Source organism: Eschrichtius robustus, chromosome 8 (genome assembly GCF_028021215.1).
Source record: "Eschrichtius robustus isolate mEscRob2 chromosome 8, mEscRob2.pri, whole genome shotgun sequence".
Classification (NCBI taxonomy): Eukaryota; Metazoa; Chordata; class Mammalia; order Artiodactyla; family Eschrichtiidae; genus Eschrichtius; species Eschrichtius robustus.
In genome coordinates, this window is record NC_090831.1 from 18,819,804 (window position 1) to 18,836,897 (window position 17,094).

General features: G+C 41.9%; 1 protein-coding gene across 6 annotated transcripts in view; it reads left to right on the plus strand.

Annotated features, from left to right (window-relative positions):
* PUS7 (pseudouridine synthase 7) overlaps positions 1 to 17,094 on the plus strand; it is a 67,644-nt gene that overhangs the window by 31,059 nt on the left and 19,491 nt on the right. For all 6 annotated transcript variants that reach the window (XM_068550412.1, XM_068550409.1, XM_068550410.1 and 3 more), the window contains exon 7: positions 556 to 633. In XM_068550412.1, the coding sequence (XP_068406513.1) occupies positions 556 to 633 (78 nt within the window). The remainder of the gene's footprint in view (positions 1 to 555; positions 634 to 17,094) is intronic.

A 17,094-nucleotide genomic window follows, 5' to 3' on the forward strand; every position in this document is an offset into this window, starting at 1 on the left:
CGTGGGTTCGAGCTCTGGTCCGGGAAGATCCCACATGCCGCGGAGCAACTAAGCCCATGCGCCACAACTACTGAGCCTGCGCTCTAGAGCCCGTGAGCCGCAACTACTGAGCCTGCGTGCCTAGAGCCCGTGCTCCGCAACAAGAGAAGCCACCGCAATGAGAAGCCCGTGCGCCGCAACAAAGAGCAGCCCCCACTCGCTGCAACTAGAGAAAGCCTGCGCGCAGCAACAAAGACCCAATGCAGCCAACAATTAAATTAAAAATAAAAAATAAAAAATAGTCACACACAGCTAAGGAGGGGGTTGTTCAGGCATCATTTTTTTTTTTTTTAAACACCTTTATTGGAGTATAATTGCTTTACAATTGTTCAGGCATCATTTACTTTCTTAGCTTGCACACTAATTTATGTTTTCCTGGGTATATTTTTAAATAAAGTTTGTCCTTACTCTTATTCCGTTATGATTTTAAGTGTATTTATTTTAAATCTTAAATTATGAGAAGCATGATTTCCTAATGGTACGTGACTTCAGATGATTTTGTTTTTGTCTTATCAGAGTCAAGCCAAACATATTCTCCTACATGGGAACCAAAGATAAAAGGGCCATAACCGTTCAAGAGATTGCTGTTCTCAAGTAAGTAGTGAGTACATGTCGGGATTTGTACTGCAAAACTCCTAGCGCCGCCTTTCAGAGTTCTTGGATTTGCTTTGTGGAGTTTACCTCTTCCATCTTTAGATGGTGCCTCTGCCTATTCAAAAGATTGCTTTTCTATTTGTTTTTTTCTTCTTCCTTATCTGTATTTTCTAATGTTTTTGCAGCAAAAATGTTTTGCAGTAATTTTTAAAGGATTTTTGTGGTAGAGTCAAGAGAATAAGTGCCTCTTTCTCTCCTCTCTCTTTTTCATTCACTATTAAATATAAGTTATTTAAAATTACAGAACAGTGAATGAGATCTTTTGTTACACACTGGAGATAATACAGATGAAAAAGATGGCAGAGAGAAAAATAAATCAGAACTTATCACACAGTGAGATAAATGCTAAAATAGAGGTATATTTGGGGTATTAGGGTAGACCTGACGACAGAGCTTGGCACTTATTGTGGGGGGCAGGCCGGGGAGTTATTCACAGAAAATGGCATCTCGATGAGGGCTTCTCTGCCTCTTCACTGCTGGCGTTTTGGACTGGGTAAAATTCTTTGTTGTAGGGGCCGTCCTGTGCATTGTAGGACGTTTAGCAGCAGCCCTGGTCTCTACCCACTAGATGTCAGTAGCATTTCCTCTACTGATGTCAGCATTGTGACAAACAAAAATGTCTCCAGACATTTCTAAATGTCCCTTGAAGGGCAAAATAGCCCCTGGTTGAGAATCACTGGTCTAGATTCTAGAAGGATGGGTAGGAGTTTCCTAGGGCTGGGAGGGTCTAGGGTTGTTTGTTCCACACCAAGAAAACAGTTTGTGAAGACACTGGAAAGGATTTGGGGAGCATAGCATATTTGGTACCTGGCAGGTGTTTGAGTTTTGTGGGAGCTGAGCAGGAAATAAGGCTTGAAGGGTAGGTACGATCCAGATCCTGAAGGGCCCTGAGGGTCATGTTAGGATCTTGGACTTGACCTTAATCTAAACAGGGGGAGTTGTGTGTAGGGACAGGATTAGGGGTTGTCGGTGAGCATGAGGGATGGAACGGAGATCGGGGCTATTGCCATATTCTGGGGCGGAGGACGGGGGTCTGAACCCCGTCAGTTCAGTGAAGGTCAGAGGGAAAGGAGGAAGTTGGACAAACTCAGGCTTCTGTCCTCATGCACCCCCTGCAGTAAGGAGTGGTGGGAGGGAGAAATAAAGGGGCAGGAGGAAACTTTGGGGGTGATGCAGATGTTCATTATCTTGAATGTGGTGATGGTTTCACGGGTTTTAACATTCACATGTTAAAACTTGTACATTTTGAATATGTACGGTTTACCGTATGTTAATTTTGTCGTGAAAAATAAAGTCATCTGTGCTTGCTATCCCCACTGAAAAATGCATATATGTATTTGTACTTTCCCCATCTTTTCATAAAGAAGCTGAGGTGGCGCCTCCTCTTCGCTCCACAGTCACCTGCCATCTGGCTCCTTTCCCACCCCTCCTCTGATTCATTTGAGATGATGTCGGGATTGAGCTCCCGGTTGCATCCAAATGGATTTTGCGGTCCTTTCCTTCACTGACCCTGGGACAGTGGCGTGAAGTCGCAGTAAAGGCAGGGTGAGAACATCTCTCCGCGACTTCACTAGTGGCGGTGAGGTGTCGCTGTGTCCGAGGGAGAGCGGGAGGAGACACCTGGAGATGCCAGTGCTCTCGCCTGGTGGCCTGGTCTCTCTCTCCCTGAGACACGTGGAACGTGGGGTCCTCTGCTGAGAGTGAAGCGGGCAGGAGCGGGGAAGGGAACTTTAAAAGAGTGTGAAGGTTTGAAACAGCCTCTGTGGGTGATGGGCTCGTCAGCAGCTCCTGACAGTAGGGCACCGGCAGTGACTCGAGGGCTCTGGCTTTCCGTGCTCTGGATGGTGGGGCACAGAAGGTTCTTGTCTTCTCTTTGGTGTCCTGAAATACCATTGTAGTCAACTCCTGTGTTTTCCGGCCGGCCAGCCCTGGGGATTTTTCCACCTAAATTAAAAAATGGATTGGTTCAATTTGCTTTCAACACGGAAGGAACTAGGTAGAAAATGAAAGTTCCACCATAATTGTACTCCCTCAGAGACTGCCTTGCTTACGGCGTGGTATATTTTTGTAGGGGACTCTTTTTTTCCTTATAAACCGAAATATTTATTTAAAATGTGTTCTTTTCTTGCAAACAATAAATGTTGTACCTGTTTTCCTGTTTAATATGTAGCAAAAGATATTTAAATATATGGATGCATCCTAATTTATGAACTACTGTTCTATTTCTGAATGTTTACATAGTTTCCCATTTCTTGCTATTATAAGCAGTTCCATGATGAACATATTGGGAGTTAATTCTTGGCACACATCTGTGATAACTTCATTAAGATAAACTTAGCAGCGGAATTACTGACTTAAAGGGAATGTGAAATTCTAGGTTTTAGGTTTCTGATAGCAGAGTTTACTTGCCCTGTAGAAAGGTGGTACCAGTTTATCACCTTTATTCTTCTCCAGAATCGTCCCTGACACATATCACGATCTAAGAAAAAAATAATTTACTAATTTGAGGGTCAAAAAATGGCATCTCGTTATTTTCTGTTGCATTTTATGATGTGACATCTTTGAAGAGTGGAAGTATTTATTTCTCTTCTTTGTCAGCCACCAGGTGTCATACTTGATCACAGTGCGGCTCTATTCATAGACCTTTGCTGCCTTTATCATCTTCCTGTTGACTTAGTAAGAAACCATATTAGACACCTAAATGTTGGCCTTTGGAAAGCACATAGCACTTATCTTGCGGATGCAGGCTACACCCTTCGTTTGCTTAATGGATACGTGGGGCTGGGCTGATTGGCCTTTCCCGTGAGAACTGGTGGACAGGATAAACCCACTCCGCCACACAAAGATTTTAATTATTGCTGAATTGATCAATCCTCCGGATAAGCAGCTTTTCAGCTTCATGTAACTCTCCAAAGTCACCTAGTAGTTTTAACAGGATCTCAAGCAGGAACAGCCTCATTCAGCATGATTTGTTTCTTTTCCTGCCTCTTCCTGCCAGTCTCCTTTCTGAGCCTGGGCCAGTATTTCCCTGGCTTTGTTAATAAAGGCTTTTTTGTGCAACATGCTGCTTAGGTTGGCTCCTGATGTTTAAACGCAAGATTTTGGTAGTCCCAAGTTACTCACAGAATTGCTGTGAATTTACAGCCAAAGAGCTTGATCCAGGATCATCAAAGTTAAAACTATGAACAGAATCATGAAAAGTATTGTCAGCTTCATTCCATCAGTTCTCAGGGAGCACCCACACCAATGAGAACCGAGTGTAGCTCTTGCTTTCTGCTGTGCTAGTGGGTTTCAGAAATACATGTTGTGTATTTAAGAATAGACAGTAGAATATGATTCAGCCATGAAAAGGAATGAAGTACTGATACATACTACGACATAGATTAAAACATTATGCTAAATAAAAGAAGTCATACACAAAAGGCCACATATTATATGATTATATTTGTATGAAATGTCCCAAATAGGGAAATCTATAGAGACAAAGTAGATTAGTGGTTGCTAGGAGCCGCAGATCTAGGGAATGGGGTCAGTAGGTGTAGGGTTTCTTTTGGAGGTGAGAGAAATGTTCTGGAATTAGATAGTGGTGACAGTTGCATAACATTGTGAATATACTAAAGACCACTGAATTGTACACTTTATAATGGTTAAAATGATAACCTTTTTGTTATGTTAATTTTAGCTCAACGTAAAAAAAAAAAAAAAAAGAACAGAGCTGTCTTTCATGGCTATTGGGCATCAGTCTCCATAAGCTCTCTCCAGAGCTGCCAAGTTGCTTATCTGATTCCTTCTTTCCTCCTGACTCTTAAATATTCCATTCGTCTCTACAACAGTAGTTACTGACCAAAGAGGGGTTCTGTCCTCCTGTTCCTCCCTCTGTTCATCTCCATCCTCTCCTGCCTGGACTCCAGGATACTGTTTCTGGATTAATTTATGCCCTGTGGCTCTACCATTGTCCCCATATATCTGAAGTCAAGGATGTGGTGCCCTTTTTCTCCTGGATCTGCTGCCTCTGAGCAGCTGGCCCAAGCTGGTATAGACCCACTTTACACGTTTTTGGTACTTCGGTTGGACAGGGCATTCGGGGCCAGGAGAGAGGGTAAAGGAGTATGAGCTTTGCCCACTTCTCAGGCTAGCTTCCTACATTTTATAATAATTAAGGGGATAATGACAAATGATTTTTCCTCAAGAAATTTGGTCAGGCTGTTTCTGCTCATATTGAACCAGGAAACAAATAAGACTGATTGATAGTGCATCAAGGAATTGATTGTCTTCAGGGAGTATGGGGAAATTTTCAGCAAGGAAACAAGAATTCTCTGAGGTGAAATGGCAAACTGGTATTATATCGGTGGATTTTAAACAGTTTAACTCAGTAACAGCATATTTTTAACAAGGGAGTAAGTTGAAATTTCCCCACTAATTTTTCACGTAATGTTGGAAATTCAGAGGCTGCAGAGCAGGGGCACACACCTCTGTGGGGCTGCTTCCGTGATTAGCTGCTCTGGGTTGATAGACCAGGCACTTTGGGGCGGAACAGCCTCTCGTGCAGGCCCCGGGCCCAGGAGCCACAGCCACATCCTCCCGACCCCTGTATTTCCAGGCAGAGCTGGAACATGGCTCCTCACAACAAGAGCCAGCCGGAATGCGCTTAAGGACCAAGGCTGAAAAACACTGCACAGTCCAGTGTAGTAAAGAGAGAAGTGTATTCAACAAAGTGAAGCACAAACGCTCTTTGTTCTGGTAGTTCTCAGCGTAGATGTCTTTTCAGAGGAAGTTTGAATTCAGAAAAACTTAAAACGACTTTCTTAGGCACAGTGATACACTGTGCAGCATTATTTGTAATTTTGAAAAATTGTAAACAACCCAGGTGACCCAAACTGGAAAATCTTAAATGAATGGCTAAATAAGTAAATTCCAATTGATGAATTATTTTTGACCATATTAGATTATTTGTAATTTTTTTTTTAAATTAATTTTTATTGGAGTACAGTTGATTTACAACGTTGTGTTAGTTTCTGCCGTACAGCAAAGTAAATCAGTTATACATATATCCACTCTTTTTTTTTTTTTTAAACATCTTTATTGAAGCATAATTGCCTTACAATGGTGTGTTAGCTTCTGCTTTATAACAAAGTGAATCAGTTATACATATACAATATGTTCCCATTTCTCTTCCCTCTTGCATCTCCCTCCCTCCCACCCTCCCCATCCCACCCCTCTAGGTGGTCACAAAGCACGGAGCTGATCTCCCTGTGCTATGCGGCTGCTTCCCACTAGTTATCTATTTTACATTTGGTAGTGTATATATGTCCATGACACTCTCTTACCCTGTCACATCTCACCCCACCCCCTCCCCATATCCTCAAGTCCATTCTCTAGTAGGTCTGTGTCTTTATTCCCGTCTTGCCACTAGGTTCTTCATGGCCTTTTTTTTTTTCCTTAGATTCCGTATATATGTGTTAGCATACTATATTTGTTTTTCTCTTTCTGACTTACTTCACTCTGTATGACAGACTCTAACTCCATCCACCTCATTACAAATACCTCCATTTCATTTCTTTTTATGGCTGAGTGATATTCCATTGTATATATGTGCCACATCTTCTTTATCCATTCATCTGTCGATGGACATTTAGGTTGCTTCCATGTCCTGGCTATTGTAAATAGAGCTGCAATGAACACTTTTGGTACATGACTCTTTTTGACCTATGGTTTTCTCAGGGTATATGCCCAGTAGTGGGATTGCTGGGTCGCATGGTAGTTCTATTTGTAGTTTTTTAAGGAACCTCCATACTGTTCTCCATAGTGGCTGTATCAATTTTCATTCCCACCAACAGTGCAAGAGTGTTCCCTTTCCTCCACACCCTCTCCAGCATTTATTGTTTCTAGATTTTTTGATGATGGCCATTCTGACCGGTGTGAGATGATATCTCATTGTAGTTTTGATTTGCATTTCTCTAATGATTAATGATGTTGAGCATTCTTTCATGTGTCTGTAGGCCATCTGTATATCTTCTTTGGAGAAATGTCTATTTAGGTCTTCTGCCCATTTTTGGATTGGGTTGTTGGTTTTTTTGTTATTGAGCTGCATGAGCTGCTTGTAAATCTTGGAGATTAATCCTTTGTCAGTTGCTTCATTTGCAAATATTTTCTCCCATTCTGATGGTTGTCTTTTGGTCTTGTTTATGGTTTCCTTTGCTGTGCAAAAGCTTTTAAGTTTCATTAGGTCCCATTTGTTTATTTGTGTTCTTATTTCCATTTCTCTGGGAGCTGGGTCAAAAAGAATCTTGCTGTGATGTATGTCATAGAGTGTTCTGCCTATGTTTTCCTCTAAGAGTTTGATAGTGTCTGCCCTTACACTTAGGTCTTTAATCGATTTTGAGTTTATTTTTATGCATGGTGTCAGGGAGTGTTCTAATTTCATACTTTTACATGTACCTGTCCAATTTTCCCAGCACCACTTATTGAAGAGGCTGTCTTTTCTCCACTGTATATGCGTGCCTCCTTTATCAAAGATAAGGTGACCATATGTGTGTGGGTTTATCTCTGGGCTTTCTATCCTGTTCCATTGATCTATATTTCTGTTTTTGTGCCAGTACCAAACTGTCTTGATTACTGAAGCTTTGTAATATAGTCTGAAGTCAGGGAGCCTGATTCCCCCAGCTCCATTTTTCGTTCTCAAGATTGTTTTGGCTATTCGGGGTCTTTTGTGTTTCCATACAAATTGTGAAATTTTTTGTTCTAGTTCTGTGAAAAATGCCAGTGGTAGTTTGATAGGGATTGCATTGAACCTGTAGATTGCTTTGGGTAGTAGAGTCATTTTCACAATGTTGATTCTTCCAATCCAGGAACATGGTATATCTCTCCATCTATTTGTATCATCTTTAATTTCTTTCATCAGTGTCTTATAATTTTCTGCATACAGGTCTTCTGTCTCCTTAGGTAGGTTTATTCCTAGATATTTTATTCTTTTTGTTGCAATGGTAAATGGGAGTGTTTTCTTAATTTCACTTTCAGATATTTCGTCATTAGTGTATAGAAATGCAAGAGATTTCTGTGCATTAATTTTGTATCCTGCTACTTTACCAAATTCATTGATTAGCTCTAGGAGTATTCTGGTAGCATCTTTAGGATTCTCTATGTGTAGTATCATGTCATCTGCAAATAGTGACAGCTTTACTTCTTCTTTTCCGATTTGGATTCCTTTTATTTCTTTGTCTTCTCTGATTGCTGTGGCTAACACTTCCAAAACTATGTTGAATAATAGTGGTGAGAGTGGGCAACCTTGTCTTGTTCCTGATCTTAGTGGAAGTGGTTTCAGTTTTTCACCATTGAGGACAATGTTGGCTGTGGGTTTGTCATATATGGCCTTTATGATGTTGAGGAAAGTTCCCTCTATGCCTACTTTCTGCAGGGCTTTTATCATAAATGGGTGTTGAATTTTGTCGAAAGCTTTCTCTGCATCTATTGAGATGATCATATGGTTTTTCTCCTTCAATTTGTTAATATGGTGTATCACATTGATTGATTTGCGTATGTTGAAGAATCCTTGCATTCCTGGGATAAACCCCACTTGATCATGGTGTATGATCCTTTTAATGTGCTGTTGGATTCTGTTTGCTAGTATTTTGTGGAGGATTTTTGCATCTATGTTCATCAGTGATATTGGCCTGTAGTTTTCTTTCTTTGTGACATCTTTGTCTGGTTTTGGTATCAGGGTGATGGTGGCCTCGTAGAATGAGTTTGGGAGTGTTCCTCCCTCTGCAATATTTTGGAAGAGTTTGAGAAGGATAGGTGTTAGCTCTTCTCTAAATGTTTGATAGAATTCGCCTGTGAAGCCATCTGGTCCTGGGCTTTTGTTTGTTGGAAGGTTTTTAATCACAGTTTCAATTTCAGTGCTTGTGATTGGTCTGTTCATATTTTCTATTTCTTCCTGGTTCAGTCTCGGCAGTTTGTGCATTTCTAAGAATCTGTCCTTTTCTTCCAGGTTGTCCATTTTATTGGCATAGAGTTGCTTGTAGTAATCTCTCATGATCTTTTGTATTTCTGCAGTGTCAGTGGTTACTTCTCCTTTTTCATTTCTAATTCTATTGATTTGAGTCTTCTCCCTTTTTCTCTTGATGAGTCTGGCTAATGGTTTATCAATTTTGTTTATCTTCTCAAAGAACCAGCTTTTAGTTTCATTGATTTTTGCTATTGTTTCCTTCATTTCTTTTTCATTTATTTCTGACCTAATCTTTATGATTTCTTTCCTTCTGCTGGCTTTGGGGTTTTTTTGTTCTTCTTTCTCTAATTGCTTTAGGTGCAAGTTTAGGTTGTTTATTCGAGATGTTTCCTGTTTCTTGAGGTAGGCTTGTATTGCTATAAACTTCCCTCTTAGCACTGCTTTTGCTGCGTCCCATAGGTTTTGGGTCGTCGTATCTCCATTGTCATTTGTTTCTAGGTATTTTTTGATTTCCCCTTTGATTTCTTCAGTGATCACTTCGTTATTAAGTAGTGTATTGTGTAGCCTCCATGTGTTTGTATTTTTTACAGATCTTTTCCTGTAATTGATATCTAGTCTCATAGCGTTGTGGTCGGAAAAGATACTTGACACGATTTCAATTTTCTTAAATTTACCAAGGCTTGATTTGTGACCCAAGATATGATCTATCCTGGAGAATGTTCCATGAGCACTTGAGAAAAATGTGTATTCTGTTGTTTTTGGGTGGAATGTCCTATAAATATCAATTAAGTCCATCTTGTTTAATGTATCATTTAAAGCTTGTGTTTCCTTATTTATTTTCATTTTGGATGATCTGTCCATTGGTGAGAGTGGGGTGTTAAAGTCCCCTACTATGATTGTGTTGCTGTCGATTTCCCCTTTTATGGCTGTTAGTATTTGCCTTATGTATTGAGGTGCTCCTATGTTGGGTGCATAAATATTTACAATTGTTATACCTTCCTCTTGGATCGATCCCTTGATCGTTATATAGTGTCCTTCTTTGTCTCTTGTAATAGTCTTTATTTTAAAGTCTATTTTGTCTGATATGAGAATTGCTACTCCAGCTTTCCTTTGATTTCCATTTGCATGGAATATCTTTTTCCATCCCCTCACTTTCATTCTGTATGTGTCTCTAGGTCTGAAGTGGGTCTCTTGTAGACAGCATATATATGGGTCTTGGTTTTGTATCCATTCAGCCAGCCTGTGTCTTTTGGTGGGAGCATTTAATCCATTTACATTCAAGGTAATTATCGATATGTATGTTCCTATTCCCATTTTCTTAAATGTTTTGGGTTTGTTATTGTAGGTGTTTTCCTTCTCTTGTGTTTCTTGCCTAGAGAAGTTCCTTTAGCATTTGTTGTAAAGCTGGTTTGGTGGTGCTGAACTCTCTCAGCTTTTGCTTGTCTGTAAAGGTTTTAATTTCTCCATCACATCTGAATGAGATCCTTGCTGGGTAGAGTAATCTTGGTTGTAGGTTTTTCTCCTTCATCACTTTAAGTATATCCTGCCACTCCCTTCTGGCTTGCAGAGTTTCTGCTGAAAGATCAGATGTTAACCTTATGGGGATTCCCTTGTGTGTTATTTGTTGTTTTTCCCTTGCTGCCTTTAATATGTTTTCCTTATATTTAATTTTTGACAGTTTGATTAATATGTGTCTTGGCGTGTTTCTCCTTGGGTTTATCCTGTATGGGACTCTCTGTGCTTCCAGGACTTGATTAACTATTTCCTTTCCCATATTAGGGAAGTTTTCAACTATAATCTCTTCAAATATTTTCTCAGTCCCTTTCTTTTTCTCTTCTTCTTCTGGGACCCCTATAATTCGAATGTTGGTGCATTTAATGTTGTCCCAGAGGTCTCTGAGACTGTCCTCCGTTCTTTTCATTCTTTTTTCTTTATCCTGCTCTGCAGTAGTTATTTCCACCATTTTATCTTCCAGGTCACCTATCCTTTCTTCTGCCTCAGTTATTCTGCTATTGATCCCATCTAGAGTATTTTTAATTTCATTTATTGTGTTTTTCATCATTGCTTGGTTCCTCTTTAGTTCTTCTACGTCCTGGTTAAATGTTTCTTGCATTTTGTCTATTCTATTTCCCAGATTTTGGATCATCCTTACTATCATTATTCTGAATTCTTTTTCAGGTAGACTACCTATTTCCTCTTCATTTGTTAAGTCTGGTGTGTTTTGACCCTGCTCCTTCATCTGCTGTGTGTTTTTCTGTCGTCTCATTTTGCTTATTATCTTACTGTGTTTGGGGTCTCCTTTTCACAGGCTGCAGGTTCGTAGTTCCCGTTGTTTTTGGTATCTGTCCCCAGTGGCTAAGGTTGGTTCAGTGGGTTGTGTAGGCTTCCTGGTGGAGGGAACTAGTGCCTGAGTTCTGGTGGATGAGGCTGGATCTTGTCTTTCTGATGGGCACGTCCACGTCTGGTGGTGTATTTTGGGGTGTCTGTGGCCTCATTATGATTTTAGGCAGCCTCTCTGCTAATGGATGGGGCTGTGTTCCTGTCTTGCTAGTTGTTTGGCATAGGGTGTTCAGCACTGTAGCTTGCTGGTCATTGAGTGATGCTGGGTCTTGATGTTGAGATGGAGATCTCTGAGAGATTTTTGCCGTTTGGTATTACGTGGAGCTGGGAGGTCTCTTGTGGACCAGTGTCCTGAAGTTGGCTCTCCCACCTCAGAGGTACGGCCCTGATGCCTGGCTGGAGCACTGAGAGCCTTTCGTCCACACGGCTCAGAGTAAAAGGGAGAAAAAATAAAAAGAAAGAAAGAGGCTATAATACAGTGAAGTAAAATAAAGCTATTATAAAGCAAAGCTATACAGACAAAATCTCACCCAGAAGCATATACATATACACTCACAAAAAAAGGAAAAGGGGAAAAATTAATATATCCTGCTCCCAAAGTCCACCTCCTGAATTTGGGATGATTCGTTGTCTATTCAGGTATTCAACAGATGCAGGCACGTCAAGTTGTTGGTGGAGTTTTAATCCGCTGCTTCTGAGGCTGCTGGGAGAGATTTCCCCTTCTCTTCCCTGTTCGCACAGCTCCTGGGGTTCAGCTTTGGATTTGGACCCGCCTCTGCGTGTAGGTCGCCTGAGGGCGTCTGTCCCCCGCCCAGACAGGACGGGGTCAAAGGAGCAGCTGCTTCGGGGGCTCTGGCTCACTCAGGCCGCGGGGAGGGAGGGGTACGGAGGAGGCGGGGCGAGCCTGCGGCGTCAGAGGCCGGCGTGACGTTGCACCAGCCTGAGGCGCGCTGTGCGTTCTCCCGGGGAAGTTGTCCCTGGATTACGGGACCCTGGCAGTGGCGGGCTGCACAGCCTCCCAGGAGGGGCGGTGTGGAGAGTGACCTGTGCTCGCACACAGGATTTTTGGAGGCGGCAGCAGCAGCCCCAGCGTCTCACGCCCGTCTCTGGGGTCCGCGCTGATAGCCGCGGCTTGCGCCAGTCTCTGGAGTTCGTTTAGGCGGCGCTCTGAATCCCCTCTCCTTGCGCGCCGTGAGACAAAGAGGCAAGAAAAAGTCTCTTGCCTCTTCGGCAGCTGCAGACTTTTTCCCGGTCTCCCTCCCAGCCAGCTGTGGTGCGCTAACCCCTTCAGGCTGTGTTCACGCTGCCAACCCCAGTCCTCTCCCTGCGATGACCGAAGCTGAGCCTCAGCTCCCAGCCCCGCCCGCCCCGGCGGGTGAGCAGACAAGCCTCTCCGGCTGCTGAGTGCTGAGTGCTGCTCGGCGCTGAGCCTCTGTGCGGGAGTCTCTCCGTTTTTTCCTCTGCGCCCCTGTTGCTGTGGGATCCGCGCTGATAGCCGCGGCTCGCGCCCGTCTCTGAAGTTCGTTTAGGCGGCGCTCTGAATCCCCTCTCCTCGCGCACCAGGAAACAAAGAGGGAAGAAAAAGTCTCTTGCCTCTTCGGCAGCTGCAGACCTTTTCCCGGACTCCCTCCCGGCTAGCTGTGGTGTGCTAACCCCTTCAGGCTGTGTTCACGCCAACCCCGCCAACCCCAGTCCTCTCCCTGCGATCTGACCGAAACCCGAGCCTCAGCTCCCAGCCCCGCCCGCCCCGGCGGCTGAGCAGACAAGCCTCTCGGGCTGGTGAGTGCTGGTCGGCGCCCAGCCTCTGTGCGGGAATCTCTCCGCTTTGCCCTCCGCACCCCTGTGGCTGCGCTCTCCTCCGTGGCTCCGAAGCTTCCCCCCTCTGCCACCCGCAGTCTCTGCCCGCGAAGGGGCTTCCTAGTGCGTGGAAATCTTTCCTCCTTCACAGCTCCCTCCCACTGGTGCAGGTGCCGTCCCTATTCTTTTGTCTCTGTTATTTCTTTTTTCTTTTGCCCTACCCAAGTACGGGGGGAGTTTCTTGCCTTTTGGGAGGTCTGACGTTTTCTGCCAGTGTTCAGTGGGTGTTCTATAGGAGCAGTTCCACGTGTAGATGTATTTCTACTGTATCTGTGGGAAGGAAGGTGATCTCCGCGTCTTACTCTTCCGCCATCTTCTCTCCTCCCCCTATTTGTAATTTTTAAAAAGGCTCTTTATTAAAGGAAAGGGCAAAGTGTGAAAGTCTCAGATGAAAACCCAATATCCTGTTTAATGGTGAAATACTAGAGCATTTTATTAGAGCCGGGAACAAAGTAAATAAAGATGACCACACTATTACCACTATTTATCATTGTTCTAGGCATACTGTAATACAAAAAACAAAATTAAGAAATAAGTGGTGTAAAAATTAGAAGGGAGGAGGCCAAATTGCAGTTTTTGTTACTGATATATTATTGTTTGTACGCAAGGAGTTGACTGAAAGTTATACAAGATAGGAAAGATATGTACAAAAATCAATATTCAGATGATAGCCAGTTAGAAATTATAGTGGAAAAAACTCTTTTACACAGAAAAAGTTTAAAAGAAAAGAAGAGAACATACCTAGAAACAAAGATTTTTGTAAAGTATAAGATCTCTATCTATGAAGAAACTTTGAAATGCTATTGATCGATGTAAAAGGACTTGAATAAATGAATGCTATAACCTGTTCTTGGATACATATAAATGTTATTTAATGAATAAATGTATACATTTATGCTGATACTAATGAAAATACCAATAGAATGTTTCAGTGTAATCAAGCTGATCATAATGTGGGAAAGACACAGAACTAGCCATAAAAATTCTGGAAAAAGTGACTAATAAAGGAGTATTAGCCTCAGTATATATATATATGAAATAGCTATAAAAATAAAAAATATATGTATAAATACATACATATTTTCATTTTTAAAATGTTTTTATTGAAACATTCTCATGATGATTTCTGCTGTGGGGTAAATTGTACACTTAGACTAGTAAAACATTTTAACTACACTTTCCACCCTAAGATATTTCTGGATTTATAGTAATCAATTTCTCTAACTTACCACCTGTTTTTATTTTTTTTAATTTATTTTTATTGAAGTATAGTTGATTTACATTGTTTCAGGTGTGCAACAAAGTCAGTTTTATACTTTTATATATATATGTATATACATGCACAGACACACACACACACACACACACACATATATTCTTTTTCAGATTCTTTCCCATTATTGTTTTTTACAAGATACTGAATATAGTTCCCTGTACTAAACAGTACATCCTTGTTTATTTTATATATAGTAGTGTGTGTATGTTAATCTCACATTCCCAGTTTATTCCTCCCTTCCCCCTTTCCCCTGTGGTAACCATAAGTTTGTTTTCTATGTCTGTGAGTCTGTTTCTGTTTTGTAAATAAGTTCATTTGTATATTTTTTTTTTTTACCACATATAAGTAAAAGCATATAATATTTGTCTTTGTCTGACTTACTTCACTTGGTATGATAATCTCCAGGTCCATCCGTGTTGCTGCAAATGGCATTATTTCGTTCTTTCTTATGGCTGAGTAATACTTTATTGTATGTATGTACCACATCTTTTGTAGCCATTCATCTTTCAATAGACATGTAGGTTGTTTCCATGTCTTGACTCTTGTAAATAGTGCTGCTATGAACATTGGGGTGCACGTATCTTTTTTTGTTTTTTTAATAAATTTATTTATTTATTTTTGGCTGCGTTGGGTCTCCGTTGCTGTGCATGGGCTTTCTCTAGTTGCAGCGAGCAGGGCCTACTCTTCATTCCGGTGCGCGGGCTTCTTATTGCGGTGGCTTCTCTTGTTGCGGAGCACGGGCTCTAGGCTTGCGGGCTCAGTAGTTGTGGCTCATGGGCTCTAGAGCGCAGGCTCAGTAGTCGTGCCGCACGGGCTTAGTTGCTCCACGGCATGTGGGATCTTCCCGGACCAGGGCTCGAACCCGTGTCCCCTGCATTGGTAGGCGGATTCTTAACCACTGCGCCACCAGGGAAGCCCGCATGCATCTTTTTAAATTAGAGTTTTCATCTTTTCTGGGTATATGCCCAGGAGTGAGATTGCTAGATCGTATGGCAACTCTATTTTTAGTTTTTTAAGGAACCTCCATACTCTTCTCCATAGTGGCTGTTACCAATTTACATTCCCACCAACAGTGTAGGAGGGTTCCCTTTTCTCTACACCCTCTCCAGCATTTGTTATTTGTAGGCTTTTTAGTGGTCATTCTGACTGGTGCGAAGTGGTACCTCACTGTAGTTTTGATTTGCATGTCTCTTAATAATTAGCAATATTGAGCATCTTTTCACGTGCCTGTTGGCCATCTGTATGTCTTTTTTGGAGAAATGTCTGTTTAGGTCTTCTGCCCATTTTTTGATTGGTTTTTTTTTTTTTTTTGATAATGAGCTGTATAAACTGTTTGTATATTTTGCAAATTAAGCCCTTGTTGGTTGCATCATTTGCAAATATTTTCTTCCAGTCTGTCTGTTGTCTTTTTGTTTTGTTTATGATTTCCTTTGCCGTGCAAAAGCGTTTATGTTTAATTAGATCCCATTTGTTTATTTTTGCTTTTGTTTCCATTACTCTAGGAGATGGACACAAGAAAATAGTGCTATGATTTATGTCAAAGCATGTTCTTTTAAAATAATTAATTTATTTATTTATTTATGGCTGCGTTGGGTCTTTGTTGCTGCACGCAGGCTTTCTTTAGTTGTGGCAAGCGGGGCCTAGTCTTTGTTCTGTTGCGCGGCCTTCTCATTGTGGTGGCTTCTCTTGTTGCGGAGCATGGGCTCTAGGCGCACGGGCTTCAGTAGTTGTGGCATGTGGGCTCAGTAGTTGTGGCTTGTGGGCTCTAGAGCGCAGGCTCAGTAGTTGTGGCGCACGGGCTTAGTTGCTCCGCAACATGTGGGATCTTCCCGGACCAGGGCTCAAACCCGTGTCCCCTGCATTGGCAGGTGGATTCTTAACCAGTGTGCCACCAGGGAAGCCCAAAGCATGTTCTGCCTATATTTTCTTCTAGGGGTTTTATAGTATCTGGTCTTACATTTAGGTCTTTAATCCATTTTGAGTTTACTTTTGTTTATGGTGTTAGAGAATGTTCTAATTTCATTCTTTTACGTGTAGCTGTCCAGCCTCAGTATATTTTAAAGCATATTATAGAATTATAGTAGGGACTTCCCTGGCAGTCCATTGGTTAAGTCTCCACGCTCCCAAGGCAGGGGGCACGGGTTCGATCCCTGGTCAGGGAACGAAGATCCCACATGCTGCATGGCATGGCCAAAAAAGTATAGCAGTTAAAGCAATATGATACTGGCACATAAACGGGTAGCATTAGAATAATTACAGACCCAGATATATCCACAGAGTTAGTGTGTAGCAAGTAGCATTTAAAATCAGCAAAGAAGAGTGTTGGTTTTTTTGTTTGTTTGTTTGTTTTTTAATTTATTTGGTTGCGCCGGTTCTTAGTTGCAGCAGGTGGGCTCCTTAGTTGCGGCATGCATGTGGGATGTAGTTCCCTGACCAGGGATCAAACCCTGGCCCCCTGCATTGGGAGCGTGGAGTCTTAACCACTGCGCCACCAGGGAAGTCCCAAAGGAAAGTTTTGAGTCAGTGAATTTGTTGAAATAACTGAGTAACCACCTGAAAAAAAAAAAAAAAGAAATTGGCTCCTTACCTGAGTTTTTATGTCTTCACTGGAAGAGACAAGGCTTTGCCAAATATTAACAAAGCCATTTGAAAGGTGGCATCAGCCACAGTGTCCCTGCGAAGGTAGATGTGTAGAGAGAGATATATGATATTACGGATGGATGTAATATGAATATTTATCTTTTGTAGCCAGGTCCTTGGTGTAGTATTTATACTCCTCAATCTACCTTTTAAAAAAAGACAAAAAGCCGAAAGATATGTGTATGCTGATAATTTAAAATGCAGAACCAAAGCCACTGAGCAGCAGCTGATACTGTTACTGACTTGTGTGTGAACAGCTTTCCCCTCTTCTTTCCTTAACCTCCTTGTTGCCTAGGACAAAGAGAGTCCATAATTCAAAGCAGAGGGGGAGAACTTGACCTCC